General features: G+C 55.0%; 1 protein-coding gene across 2 annotated transcripts in view; it reads left to right on the forward strand.

Annotated features, from left to right (window-relative positions):
* SDK1 (sidekick cell adhesion molecule 1) overlaps positions 1-13,310 on the forward strand; it is a 715,166-nt gene that overhangs the window by 564,748 nt on the left and 137,108 nt on the right. For both annotated transcript variants that reach the window (XM_065923726.1, XM_065923727.1), the window contains exons 15-17: positions 1,661-1,808; positions 2,704-2,844; positions 7,301-7,482. In XM_065923726.1, coding sequence (XP_065779798.1) covers positions 1,661-1,808; positions 2,704-2,844; positions 7,301-7,482 — 471 coding nt within the window. The remainder of the gene's footprint in view (positions 1-1,660; positions 1,809-2,703; positions 2,845-7,300; positions 7,483-13,310) is intronic.

Raw genomic sequence — 13,310 nt, forward strand, 5'->3', positions numbered from 1 at the left:
GGATGGAACCTGTATCTCCTTTGAAGCCTGACTCTGCGTGCCTGGTTCCCACCAACCACATCCAGTGATACTGACACTAGAGGCACGTCTCTCCCCCTCTATGGTGACAGAGAACTCTCTTCTGTAAGGGAACCTGCCCAGAAAACCATATCACCATGAGCTGTTTGATGCCCTAGAAGGGCCTCGGGCTCCCAAAGTAAAAGGAGACACTGGTGCGAGTTTCTCTATAGTTAGTTGGAGACGCACACGTTGCATTTTTAAAGGAGGCATAAGAGCAGCGGTCCTTGTCAGCGGTAGATCACCTGTATCACCGAGACGCACAAGCCAGGAAGACCCAAATGCCCAGCTGGTGGCGAGGACTGCCGTCCCAGAAAGCCATTTTGGGAGCAGCTTTATTTGAAATAATTAAAAAGACTCAGCCTTCACGGCCCAACTGACGCAGTGCTGCAGAACGAGCGGCTTCCGTGGAGGAGTCCAGACTTAGCATGGTCGCCGCTGCGTGCGGGTCAACAGGAGTCGCCTCCGAGGGCCTCATTTCATTTCGGAACAGCTTGTGGCTACTTCTTGACCCATAAAGTCCCCGAGCGCGTTCCTGATGAGCCCCAGGCGCAGACTCGTAAGTCTCCATGGGCAGGCCTCCAGGTCTTGGCGGAAGTGGCTGTGATGTTGTGTGTGCGCCGTGCAGGCCTGTCTGCAGTCCCAGCTGAGCCTTGTCTGACACCAGGCTCACGAGTCACCCCCGTGTGACAGTCTCAGACGTGGGCGAGCGATTGCAGCCCCGTTTCCAAGGAAGAGGAAGGACAATCTGATTCCCGGAAGAGTCGCCCATCCCCCCGTCTCACTTCACTGGTAACTTGAAGACACTGTTCAGCCTCAGAGCGATTCCGAGTGGACCCGACAGAGGGCGCTTGTTCATCCTAAGGCTCTGCGAGGTGATCGGGCCAAGAAGCCTGCCTCAACTCTGCGGAGAAATCCCTGGGATGGTTGGGGGCCCGGCAGAGCCTTCCGAAGCCTTGCAGGGGAGAGCTCCCTTGGCCCGCAGGGCCGCCCTTCCACACCTGCCGAGAAAGCCAGGGGAAAAGATTTCCTAAACTCTCTGTGAGTTTCATTCCGCGTCTCTCCAGCCAGAGCCGCTCAGGGGCGTGGATGGAACGGGCTGCCACGCAGATGGGCGGCAGAATGCATGGCCCATCTGTCTTTCTCATGCTCATTTCCTCTTTTATTAAAATGTTAATGAATATAGTTTTTATTTATCATTTGGTGGCGTGTGCAGCATCCTTTTCTGGGAGACAAATCTGCAATCTGCCACGTGAGCTGACAGAGAGCGTCTTCTCATTATCCAGTGAACATGGGAATGAGGAACAACGCTCTGGTTCCGTTTAAACTGCCACGTGCAGGCTGAACAAAAAATATCCCTTTACGTGTAGACAACAGCATGGGGTTGGCAGCGGGTACCCCCGGACTCGGGAGCGGGCGGCCTGAGTCCAGAGCTGGGCTCACGGACCGGCGCCTCAGGGCAAGCCTCCGCGCAGTGGGGCCGACCCCGCCGTCTGCCTTGGCGAGCGAGTGAGCCGGTTTATGCGGACGCACTTTGCGTTCCCTTGTTATCATTCAGACGGGCGCCTGCAGAGGTTCGAACTTGTTCTGCTCCTCCTTTCAGACTCTCCCTGGAAAGTGCATCTGTCAGACGTCGGCCCCGAGATGACGGGCGTCACGGTGCGCGGCCTGACCCCGGCTCGCACCTACCAGTTCCGAGTGTGCGCCGTGAACCAGGTGGGCAAGGGCCAGTACAGCGCGGAGACCAGCAGGTGAGCGCAGCGTCCGCCTCCGCGCGGCCAGGGGAGCCGAGCGCGAGCGTCGGCGGGGGGGGGTGGGGCGCGGAGGGTCACTTCGAGGTCATCGACCTCCGCCCTTAGTGACCTTGGTGGGGGGCGGACACGAGTGGGAAGCCTGTAACCAAGAGGACTCGCAGGGGCTCCCTCACTGCAGAGCAAAGTTTCTTAGGCCCCTGGGGCTCTCCGACTGCACAGGCAGGAGTCATTCCCGATCGCAGAGCCCCCTGTGTACTCGAGATCAAAGAACTGGCGGTGTCTCTGGGCCCTTTGTGCGGCCTGCCGCCTGCGGGGTGGAACTCCTAAGCACCCAGCAGGTCCGCGGGAGGCAGAGTGAGCTCCGCGTTTCCCCAGTGGTGGTCCTGATGCTGAGTCCTCCCCACCACCCACCCATCCAGGCCAGTAACTGCTCTCAAGCCTGTTCAGATGTGACCTGGGGAAAGGGCTTCATCGCATCTCAGCGCGCCCTCCCCGGCCAGCAGGAGCTCTCCGGAGCCTGTGCGGTGGAAGTGTTGAGAGCTGTCAACCACTGTTTTCTCATCGTGAGGGCTTGGTGTGCAAAATATTGAAGGCACCGAAGAAAGCGATTTGGAAGTAGCCCCTGACTCGGGCCGCTAGCTGGCTCGCTAGCTGGTGGTCCTTAAAGGGCGGAGGTACCGTGGGCCGCTCAGACAGAACAAGCTTGCCCCTGTATCTTCCGGATCCATTATATTGATTTGTCCTTCCTGTCGGATCAGCTGTGTGCTTTGCTTTATTCGTCATTCGATTCGAGCACACAGTTCGGCTCAAGATTCAGCAGGACTGAGAATGGGCGCGAGGGCCCCGTGCTCCTGGGGCTCATCTCTCCTCCCCTCCCGCCCTCTCTTTTCAGATTGATGCTCCCCGAGGAGCCACCCAGCGCTCCCCCGAAAAACATAGTGGCCAGTGGGCGCACCAATCAGTCCATCATGGTCCAGTGGCAGCCACCCCCAGAGACGGAGCACAACGGGGTGCTCCGTGGATACATCCTCAGGCAAGTAGCCCGTGCCCGGCCACGTTTAGGCCTCTGCGAACAGTCCAGGGTCTGTCTTGCTGAGGTCACAAGCTTAGATGTCTGTTAGGACCCAGCAGTAATCCAGAGACTCAGGCCAGCGGTAGGACTCTCGGGGGTGGTGGATACTGCGGCCAACAGCGAGAACGAGCGCCTGTGGGCAGCCTCTCGGGGACAGGCTCTGCAGATCCAGCCGTGATGCATGCATACCTTCACGGGGTGCAGTTTAGCAGAACAGTGGGGAATGTTCCAGGCTGGAAGCAAGGCATGCTTATTCCTTGTAAATCCTTTCACTCTTAGGTTTTTACCAGAGGTATGCATTCTAAAGTATAATGATTTTTAATTAAAAAGAATACAATTAATTTCATTACAAGCTAGTTTTTACCATGCTAGTATGTTGGGCTGCCAGGTTTTCCTGAATTACCAGAAAAAGGTAAAAGCCTGACTTTTTTACGTGCATTCTCACAGTTTTCCAGTGTTGGGAATGAAACCATTATGTTCTAAAACACAGGGCAGGCCACACCCTCCCAGCCGCAGACCAGACATGGCCCAGGAGTGGCCAGTTGGCTCTCCCTGCCCCTCTGGGAGGGGTTTGGCTTCTGAGCACCTCGCATGAACCATACCAGCCCTGGCTGGGTTGGCAGAGGAACCTGCTTTGCCAAAAACTACTGCTAGGTTTAAAATGGCAGTGAAAGCAATCGGTTTAGTAGTTAGTCAACGTAAGTAAAAGGAAAAAAGTAAAACATTATTGAAAAGGTAACTGTGAACTCCCTCCTAATGGACTGTGCAGCCATGGACCCACCTGTCACCAGCCTCCAGGGGCAGGGTTGGTAGGTGTCCACCTCGCAGACGCCCAGCCCGCGCCTGTGCTAAACCTGTGGTCAGGAGACACCAGGTTAACAAAGGTCTCACGTGGAGTGATGTAACTCCATAGCTAAACGTAAAACATTATGAGAGAGTTACTTCTTTAACTCCATTGTCTGCGTGCAGAAGTCAGCTCATCCCCAGCATGTATTTATGTAATCACCCACTCATCGTTTAATACACATTTATCTATACGCACGTAATGGGTGCCTGTCACAACCAATTCACTGCTGTTCTCCAGTTGTCCTCAAGCATATGAGTTATCCTCTGAACACAAGCCAGATCATTATCTGCCTGAAGAAGTTCAAATGCAGCCGTCCCCTGGCTGCACGAGGGCCGTGGGCTGAACCCGCACGCAGGGCCCCCTCGGTCTCTGAGCCCCTGGCCTCCCTTTCCTGGTTCACAGAGGAGACTGCCAATCGCTCCGCTGTGGGCAGGGGGCGCCTGTGGACCCATGGGTGGACCTATGGGCCCGTGGGTCCTTCCAGAGCCTGGTCTCTCTCCCCTGGGAAAGCAGCCCAGCGCTTCCTGCTGCTCGAGCCCAGGTTTTCCTCACTGCTTGCCCAGCTGTCCCCTGGTCCCCTGCTCATCAACTAATGAAGATAATTGGCCTCCCCCTCCCATGCTTGTCATCCCATCCGCCTCTGTCTTTTTTTGACCACAGGGAGGAAAAGTTTCCTGGGGCTCCATCTGCCAAGTAAGGACTTTAAAAGTCAGGCCACAGAGCCAGGCTCGGGGCATGGAGTTTCCTAACACAAGCTCTCTGATGTCGAGAGGCCTCGTCGGGCACTGCACACCTCCCCGTTTTGTGGGATTACAACTCTTAAAAGGATTTTCCATGATGGTGTCAGTGGAGGCAAGCGCTGGAAAAGAGGGCATCATATTTGCAGGGGCTTCAGTCCAGACAGCCCTGAGACGCAGGTGTACCACACAGGCCGTGAATATCCCAAGTTTTCAAAAATTAAAGACCCATGCCAAAATGAATTTGCTGGGAAACATTTCCGAATATTCCTCCAGTCTGCAGATCAGCTCTGTTTCCAAGCGTGTACCCTCCGGGGCACAGGACTCCATGTCAGACTAGCAGCACGGTCCACAGAAGAACAAAGTGGAAATAAATCACTGCCGCTGCTCCGGCCGTAAGAAGTAGTTAGAGTGCGTGCACAGTAATAAAATATTCATAATAATGGGCAGGGTGTTTCTTTGAGAGGAACATAGGGGTTATGTCCTTTAAAAACATTCTCCTGTTTATTTCCATGTAAAGAATCTTCTTGTTCTCTCTGAGGCGGTCTCCTGGGCAACGTATCCGGCCCTTCAGCGGACGATGCCCTTCGCTTCTGTTATTAATTATGACCTTCCTAGACATTCTGTGAATATTACAAGAGTGCCCTGAGCCACTGGTCAGAATGGACCACGCTGCCTGCCGGAAGGGAGAGGTGGATTCTCCCTGCCTCGTACAGATAGGTCTGGGAGGAGGGGTGGACAGGCTCAGTTCCAGGGTTCAGAGCTCAGGGTTCTCTGTTAGCGCACTTCCTACACAAGCAGTGTTCTCAGCAAAGAAATGTTTTTTGGGGGTGCTTTAATCCGTCACAGCTCCTTTGCACCCATCGTTTCATCCTATTCTCCAACCGACCCCACGGGGTGCCATTATTACCGGGTCACCTTGGGGAGGAGGAAGCCACGGCTCAGAGAGGTGAAGAGTTGGCCTCAGACCTGCCAGCTCGTGAGTCTTCTTCCCGGGTTGGTCTTCTGGGTGGCTGGCTCTGCTCTCCCTGGGATGCATACCAGACAGTGAAGCGGAATCTCCAGCAGCCACGCCTGACTGTACCCTGCTGGGTACCTGCAGTCCTGGGCCCAGTCACGTGCAAGGCTACTCTGGAGTCTGGTGTGGGTGGGAGCCAGTATTTGCCTTTTTTTCAAAATGCCTGTCTGATTGTCCCAGGGCCATTTATTCTCAAAGTCCCCGTTCTGTACATGGGGAGATAGCTGGTACTCAGATGATGCCACACCAAGCCTTCCTTGCCTAGAAGACAGGCTGTCCTGTGACAGACTCGGTTCAGCCCTCCGTGAGCGGTGCTCACCCCAGGAGGGAGAGTCCAGTGAGGTGCAGCGGGGTCGAAGGGGGTGGGGGAGAGACACAGATGGGCGTGAGGCCTCTTTCACATTTGCCCATCGCGGACGCCGCGTGTGTGCCAGCGCCTCCCCGCAGGGCCGCTGAGGGCCCGTGTCCTGCGGCTCATCTCAGGCGCGAGGCAGGAAGGCCTTGGGCCCTCGTGCTCTTCATGACCTGCCTGCTCTCGATTCTCTCTGCCTCCTCTCCAGCAGGACTCACCGCGCACAAGCGGCCTGTAGCAGGAAGGACTCAAAGACGAGTCTCAGAAAACCCTGGTTTTCATGAAGAACCTTTTATTACCATGTCTGTACATCCTGAGTGCGTTTTCATTCATCACGCTCCTTAGAGAGCTGTTTCCCACTCCAGGCTTGGATTTCAGATTTCCTTATTTTTTCTGAGGGCGGTAGCCTTGCTGACATGCCGGTTCGAGTGAGTCTGGCTCAGGCCCTTCCCTGCCCTGCCCTGTGGCCCTGGGGACGGCATGGTGGCTGACCGGGACTCTGCAGGATCGCTCAGTGTTCTGGAGGCGCCTGAAGACCCCAGCCCGCTGTGGGGAGTGGGTGCATCTCCCGCCCCACTCCAGGTCCGTGTCCTCCTGCACCTCTGCCATCCCCACCGAGCATCGGAGACATGTCTCCTTGAGGAAGGAGCCAGCTCTCGGCTAGAAACTCCATGCTCTTGGAAGCTGTATGATGCCTGAGGAAGTTATTTCCACAGCTCTCACCCCTCAACTTACCCAGAGGAACCATTCATTTCTGCACACATGATCATGGAAGACATCTGTCACTCAAAATAATGTTACAACAGCCCTTTCACTGTGCAAATAGCAACTTCCCAGCTAATATGTTTTCTGTGTTCAGAGTCGTGTACATCATTGTTTTAAATAAGTGCAACTTTAAATCTCTGCCTTTCGTACACAAAAGAGCCTGCACATTGCCCTCTCACAGGTCCCCTAAAAGCCCCTCTTAGCAGTGGACCCATGTTTTAGGAGTGTGAGCACCTTTGAAAGCCAGTCATTCTGACTCTGGACTTTATGCACCACCCCAGCAGGGAGCTCAGCCCCCGGACACCGAGGCACCACGCTGTCCACTTCCTTTCCTCCGTCGTTTCAGAGTCACTGGAGGAAGGGGTCGCCAGGACTGATTTATAGCCGCAACCCCCTAGAAATCTCGTCTGAAAGTTGGGGTCCTGAGTCACTGTACTCCCTGGACAACTGACACTTAAAAAGGGATCATTTTTCCTGAACCCTGACATGGTTGAAGTGTGAGGCCTGTTAGCCCAGAGCTTCTAGTCACTATGAGATTAGATCAGACCTGCTTAGCGATGGAAGTGGAAGCCGTGTCGTCTGGGGCGGACCTCTGGGCTTTATTCTTGTCTGTCTACCCCTGATCTCCTCTAACCGCGTGGAGGAGCCTCGGGCAAACCCAGCCTGTGGCCCAAGTCACCTCTCTCGGTCTGCCGCAGGTACCGCCTGGCCGGCCTGCCCGGGGAGTACCAGCAGAGGAACATCAGCAGCCCTGAGGTCAGCTACTGCCTGGTGACGGAGCTCATCATCTGGACCCAGTACGAGATACAGGTGGCTGCCTACAACGGAGCCGGCCTGGGCGTCTTCAGCAGAGCCGTGACGGAGTACACCCTGCAAGGAGGTGAGCCCCCCGAGGCGGCCTGGTCTTCTCCACTGGGGAGCAGGATACGCGAAGTTCTGTTGGAGCAAGTGAGTTGAAATATTTTGAAATATTTCAGCTCACTCAATATTTGAAATTTTTATTTCTGTTGAAATCAAAATAGAGTGTTCAGTCCCCTAGGGAGCAATCAGAAGGGGATGAATCACATATTTGATTTAATCTCTCCCTCTATTCGTAAACTATAGCAAAACCACAGAAAGGGATTGGGTATATTATTCTGTCTGCTACTTTCTGGTTCCTAAGGACGGAATGCATCTCTACACATCCTTTAACTGGTCCACTTATTCTGAAAATTCCTGTGGAATTGACTTTTTCTAAAAGGAATAATGGTAAATTTTACAGTGAAGGTGACTGTGGAGTCCCGTGTGAAGCTGTGAACATTTTTCAAACAGAATGATGATTTAGTATTTTGTTTTTAGCAATGTAATACAATTATTGGTAGTGGGGTTTGCAACTCCGTGCTCTCCACCCCCATTTTGGGTTTCCTTTTCCAGTTACAAAAGCAAACAATTCACTAGATCCATAAAAACTCCTCCCTACACCCACCCGCCAAAACTGAGCAGGCAGAATGCCGTAACGTCAGCAGGTCTTACATTTATGTGCCAAGACCCAACCCCGTCATCTCCAGTTAATTCCCCTGTTCTCTGGAGGGTCCGGGTCTCGGCCCCAGGAAGGGCTGGACCCTCAGAGACAGTCTCCATGTCTGATTTCACTTTCAGCGCTCTCCACAGTGACAAGCAGACCCTCTCTGGACACAGTGGCGCACCAGAGCAGCCCAGAGCCTGACCTGGGGAAGCAATTTTCCCACCAAATCTAAAACCCTTTTTCGTTGAGCAGTTTTCTCCTTCCCTGACTCACAGGTGTGAGTTTATTTGCTTAGGCGTTTTTATTGTAACCAGGCCTTGACCTTTTTCAAATGATAAGGTTCCTAACTGCCCACATCTCTCCCCGAGTCATGCCTGAGACCTAATGTTCCTTGATATTACACGCCGTCATTATCATCCCGTATTGATCGACTGTCTGTTGTCATCCCCGAGACCATAAATCCTCCTCACGAATTAAGTGCCGTCAGCCCTGCTCTTCCCGTGACGCGCAGAGAAACTTAGCATGCAGGACAGCAGGAAGGGCTGTGTGTCTGCCTGACCTCCTAACCACTCACTGGAAGATGAAAATAGCGGAAAACCTGCACTGTTAACGCTTGCTTTAATTAGTCCATTTAATAAAATAACAATAAATCCGGAAACACTTAAAATGACAAATACTGCCGCTGAGAGCCCCCAGCACTGTTTACAGTGACGGTTTCCTCCAGCTGCCGGCGCGCTCATGTTCTGTGCGGGGCACAGTCTCCCCCTGGCCCAGAAGGGCTGTGGGGTGCTGTGTCCCGCGTCTGTCCCGCCGTCCTGGGGGAAGCTTTAGGGCCGTGAGCGACGTGATCCAAGCACCGTGTGAGGACGGGTGTCGGCACCTGTGGGCAGGTGCGCAGGGGAGACGGGAGGGGTCCGAGGGTGGGGCAGCCGCTGCAGGTGGCAGGGCGCTGGTCCGGCTGTGAGCTGATGAGCTCCCCCGATCGCCAATGCGGAGAGGAGCCACGGATGTGTGCCGTACAGCTTCACACATGTCCCCTCTGGGCTGCCCCTCCACCCCGTCCAGCCTGCCACAAGAGCTCTCGCTGGGACGTCCTGCCCCGTGGGACCAGCCCAGCCCCCTCCTCAGCTCACTGGCAGTTTCTGGGATGAAACAGGGCATGTTTTGCTCATGTTGGGCGGGTCTGAGGTCGCTGGGCTAACGCAGGCGGAGGTCCTCTGAGGTCAGTGGGGCCCCACAGTGGATTCATCCGGCCTGACTGCTGGCGGCGTGGCTGCCCCTCTGGCACGAGGGGCTCGTGGATCTGGACGCGGCTGGAGGCGGGCGCTGACTCCACGTGGAGCCGGCTCTGGATGCCTCGGCTCGGGTGAGGTTGGGAGAGTCTGCTTCCTCGCCCAGGTGAGAACCTGACTTCTGCTAGCTCTGTGAGCAGAGGTGTTCAGAGTCTCTCTCTTCTCAGCTGTTTATGAGCTGATCTCGCGTGCGGTTTTCTCATCTGCATGTCGGCCGGTGTTGCTGAGTCACCGTTCCTTTGCCCGGGTACTGGGTGGCCGGCAGGGAGCCTGTAGCTAAGAACCCCAGCAGGTCTCGGGGCCCCCAGGGTGATCATAATCCACGTCTTTGCTCACTGGAGGGCCCTTCTGACTTTCTGTGTGTCCTCGATGCAGGCTGGGATCCCGCCAGCCTCGGTGTGGGCTCAGAAATCACAGCAGCATGCGTCTTTCCTGGCATCTTCCGCACCCCTGACCCGTGTGCTCTGTGTGGTAGTGATGCCTGGGCAGCTGACCCGAGCACTGGACTCAGTCAGGTCCGTGCTCTGCTCCCAGGCCCTGCCCTGGCCTGGACCCTCGGGCACCAGAAGAGCTTCTCAGGCCGCGTCAGCCTCTGACGCTTCCGCTTTTGTCTGAGGGTCGTGCCTGAGCCCCGGGACTGGTCTCTTGGGCTCCACACCTGGCAGATCAGGATGGACACACGGCCAGAGGAGAGAGCTGGTCCCTCGGCACGGGGCTCGCTCACATGGGGTGCACGTGGGGCTCGCTTACACGGGGAACACTCACCATGGGCGCACACACGCACACCTTTCTGCCTGCGCAGCCCCAGAGCCGGCCCTGGTCCAGAGTCCATAAAGCCTGACTCTTATTACTTATCAGTACCACTTATCTGCCTTCAAGAAACATCTTAGCTCTTCTCTGCCTCTGGTTTTTGTTTTTGGTTTTTTTTGCATTTGTGAAGCTCTGACATTTCCACCCGCCCCGACTACTTTAAGGGCAGCTGTGAAGAGAAAAGGAAGCAGTGTGGGTGAAAAGATTGTTAACTGCTGGGCTGTGACACACACCCGCGTTGCTGTCTGTATTCCTCCGTCCACCCTGACAACGACCAGTACGGACTGTGGTATTGGACTGTCTCCATCTTGGTAGTTGTACAAAAAGAAATTTGGGGGTCAATTTCTTTGCTATTTAGTAAAGTCAAGGACACGTGTTGAGAAATTGATGTGAGTGCCTACTATGTGCTTGGGGTCATGCACCAGGCCAGGTCACTGAGAGTGGAGGGGACTCCTCTCTCGTGGTCAAGCCTGGGGGCTTCAGCCTCGGCCGCAAGTGAAGACTCACAGTTGTTAAACAAGACCGAGAAGCAGGACAGAATCCGGCCTCGTTCTCAGGAAGGCAGTCCCGTTCACCCACACGCTTGGCGTCACTAACGTGCTCTAGAGGCTTTGCAGCCAGGAGCTCCCAGGAACGTGCCGTCACTGGGAAGGCACCCCTGCAGAGGGGTTTTCCTGGGACAGCAGCCCCAGGGAAGTAAGTGTAGCTGCTGAACTGGCCCAGAATGGAATCCGGCTGCCAGAAACAGACCCAAAGGAACAGTAACGTAAATGAGGTGGGGATGTGTTTTCATCTTTCTGACACCGAGAGGGCGGGCAGTGGATTCTGTGGAGTCATAGTGACAGCTTTATGGTCACTCCTTTTTTGCTTTGCCATCTGCAGCACCTGCCTCGTGGTTGCAAACTGACTGCTGTGATGCCAGCTATCACATCCACATTCTAGAAGGAGGAAGGCACAGGGTCTGCCTTGTGGCCAAATAATCAAGTGTGCCCACTTTTCAGGAACCTTCTTAGAAGTCTCATCTGCCACAGACTCGTGCTTACAATTCATGGACTGTCTCTGTGCCAGAGAGCCTGGAAAGGGTCCCTCAGCTGGGCACATTTCCGTCCGTTATTAAGGAAGGAAGAGGGGAGGGCAAGCAGAGGGCAACTGGAAGTATCTGCCCGACTTTGTCCAGAGGGCAACTGGCAGTGTCTGCCCGACTTTGTCCGGCGACTCCTGCTGAGGAGTCACCCGGAGGATGTACAGTTTCTAGGTATAAAGTGGTGAGACTGCAGGCACAGCCGCGGTGGGCAGAGCACCTGCTGGTCCTTCATAACCACCCAGACTGGAGGCACCAGACACCGCAGGCCCACAGCTCCCCGGACCCCTCGGCCTCCTCCCGGGGCTCGGCGGCTCTGCTCCGGCAACCCGCTGTGTGTCCCAGGGCTGTTCGCAGCCGTCGCTGAGAAGGCCTGGGGGGCTGAACTGGCCCCTGAAGCTGAAAAGGGAGTAATTAAAGTGCTGGTGTAAAAAAAAATAAAATAAAAAAAAAAAATAAAGTGCTGGTGTATTACAGGGATAGGAGGGGTGACTTAGGCATAAGATTAGTTATTCGTCAGCCTAATTTGGGAAATTATTGGAATGTGTGTACTCACGATTCCGGGGCCGGTCAGGAGACTGTGGAGGAGCAGGAGTAAAGGGGAGAGCCGAGCTGCCGTCCAGCTGGCCTCCTCTTCCTTCCCGTTACCGTGTGGCGGGCTGGGGCCATCGGGACTCGAGGTGTCGTTTATCTCGACTTCAGTAAGGCTCCTCTTGAAACAGTGTTGGAATGCCGGGAGAGCTCGAGGGGCTCCCACTGCCGTCGGGGGGTGTGTGTGCGTGTCAGACGGTCACCCGCAACGAGGACGTGTGAACAGCGAGGCGTCGGCCTGGCGAGGGCACACGCGGGCAGGAATGCGGGCGGGAGGGCTGCTGCCCGGCCCCCAGAGCACGCGGCCTCCGTCTCAGAGGGGCTTTCCTCAAGGGGTCTCCTGACGGACGATAAGGGGGTCATACCTCTGAGCCCAGTGAACTGTCCCTGGAAGTGCTGAGAACCTCCATCCACCTGCCACCCCCCAGGTTTCTCCTCGGCCCCGTTTACTGTTGAGATGCAATTAAAGCATCTGTTACAGTCCACGCCCCACACTGTGTGACCCCAGCCACCCCAAGGCGCCCCTGAGAACTGTGCGGTCACGTGACTGCTTCACCTGTCTCACCCCGCTAGCAGAACAGTTTTTAACAGAAACTGATTGTGGAGCCAAACACCGCGTCAGCATCGACTTCGAACCGCTGATTGCCTCAAACGACTACAGTGCTTTTCTCCGTTACTGGATGATTAGAAAGTTGCTGAAGTAGACATTGGCAGTAGGAAAAATGCTCATAATTATGCTGGGTGTTCAGTTATGCGGAGCTTAGACACTCTGGCTTTTTCCTCTTGAAACCAAAAGCATGTTGATTTCTGGAAGGGTTCGGCAGGAACTTCTGGAGTGAACTTGTCTTCCCTTTCATTTGGGGTGATCCCGGTGGAAAGGTGACAGCGTGGGTTCCCGAGTTCACGCGGTCAGAGCTGTTCTAAGAGTCTTGCTGCTCCGTGTGTGTGTTGCTTGTGTTCATGCTCACCCGCTTCCGTGTCTGACTCTCTTGCGACCTCATGGACTGTAGCCCACCAGGCTCCTCTGTCCATGGGATTCTCCAGGCAAGATTACTGGGGTGGGTTGCCATTTCCTCCTCCAGGGGATCTTCCCAACCCAGGGATTGAACCCACGTCTCCTGTGTTTCCTGCTTTGCAGGTGGGTTCTTTACCACTGAGCCAGCAAGAAAGCCCATGCGTAGCTTACTCTCTCACATTGAAAACTTCCTGCAGGGAAGAGAAGGTCATGAGGCCCTGCTAACAACATCTATTAGGTGGGATTGATGGGCAAGATCATGGCGGGTGGGGCATATGAGAAGCTAGGAGGTGAGCAAGTTTGTGTTAGATAATTCCCAGGTGTTCAAGTCGTAAGGAGCCAGAGCAGACCAAGCAGATATTTGAGGTGTGTTCAGTCACTCACTCACGTCCAACTCTTTGCGCCCCCATGGACT

The sequence above is a fragment of the Muntiacus reevesi genome, chromosome 2 (assembly GCF_963930625.1).
Source record: "Muntiacus reevesi chromosome 2, mMunRee1.1, whole genome shotgun sequence".
Lineage (NCBI taxonomy): Eukaryota > Metazoa > Chordata > Mammalia > Artiodactyla > Cervidae > Muntiacus > Muntiacus reevesi.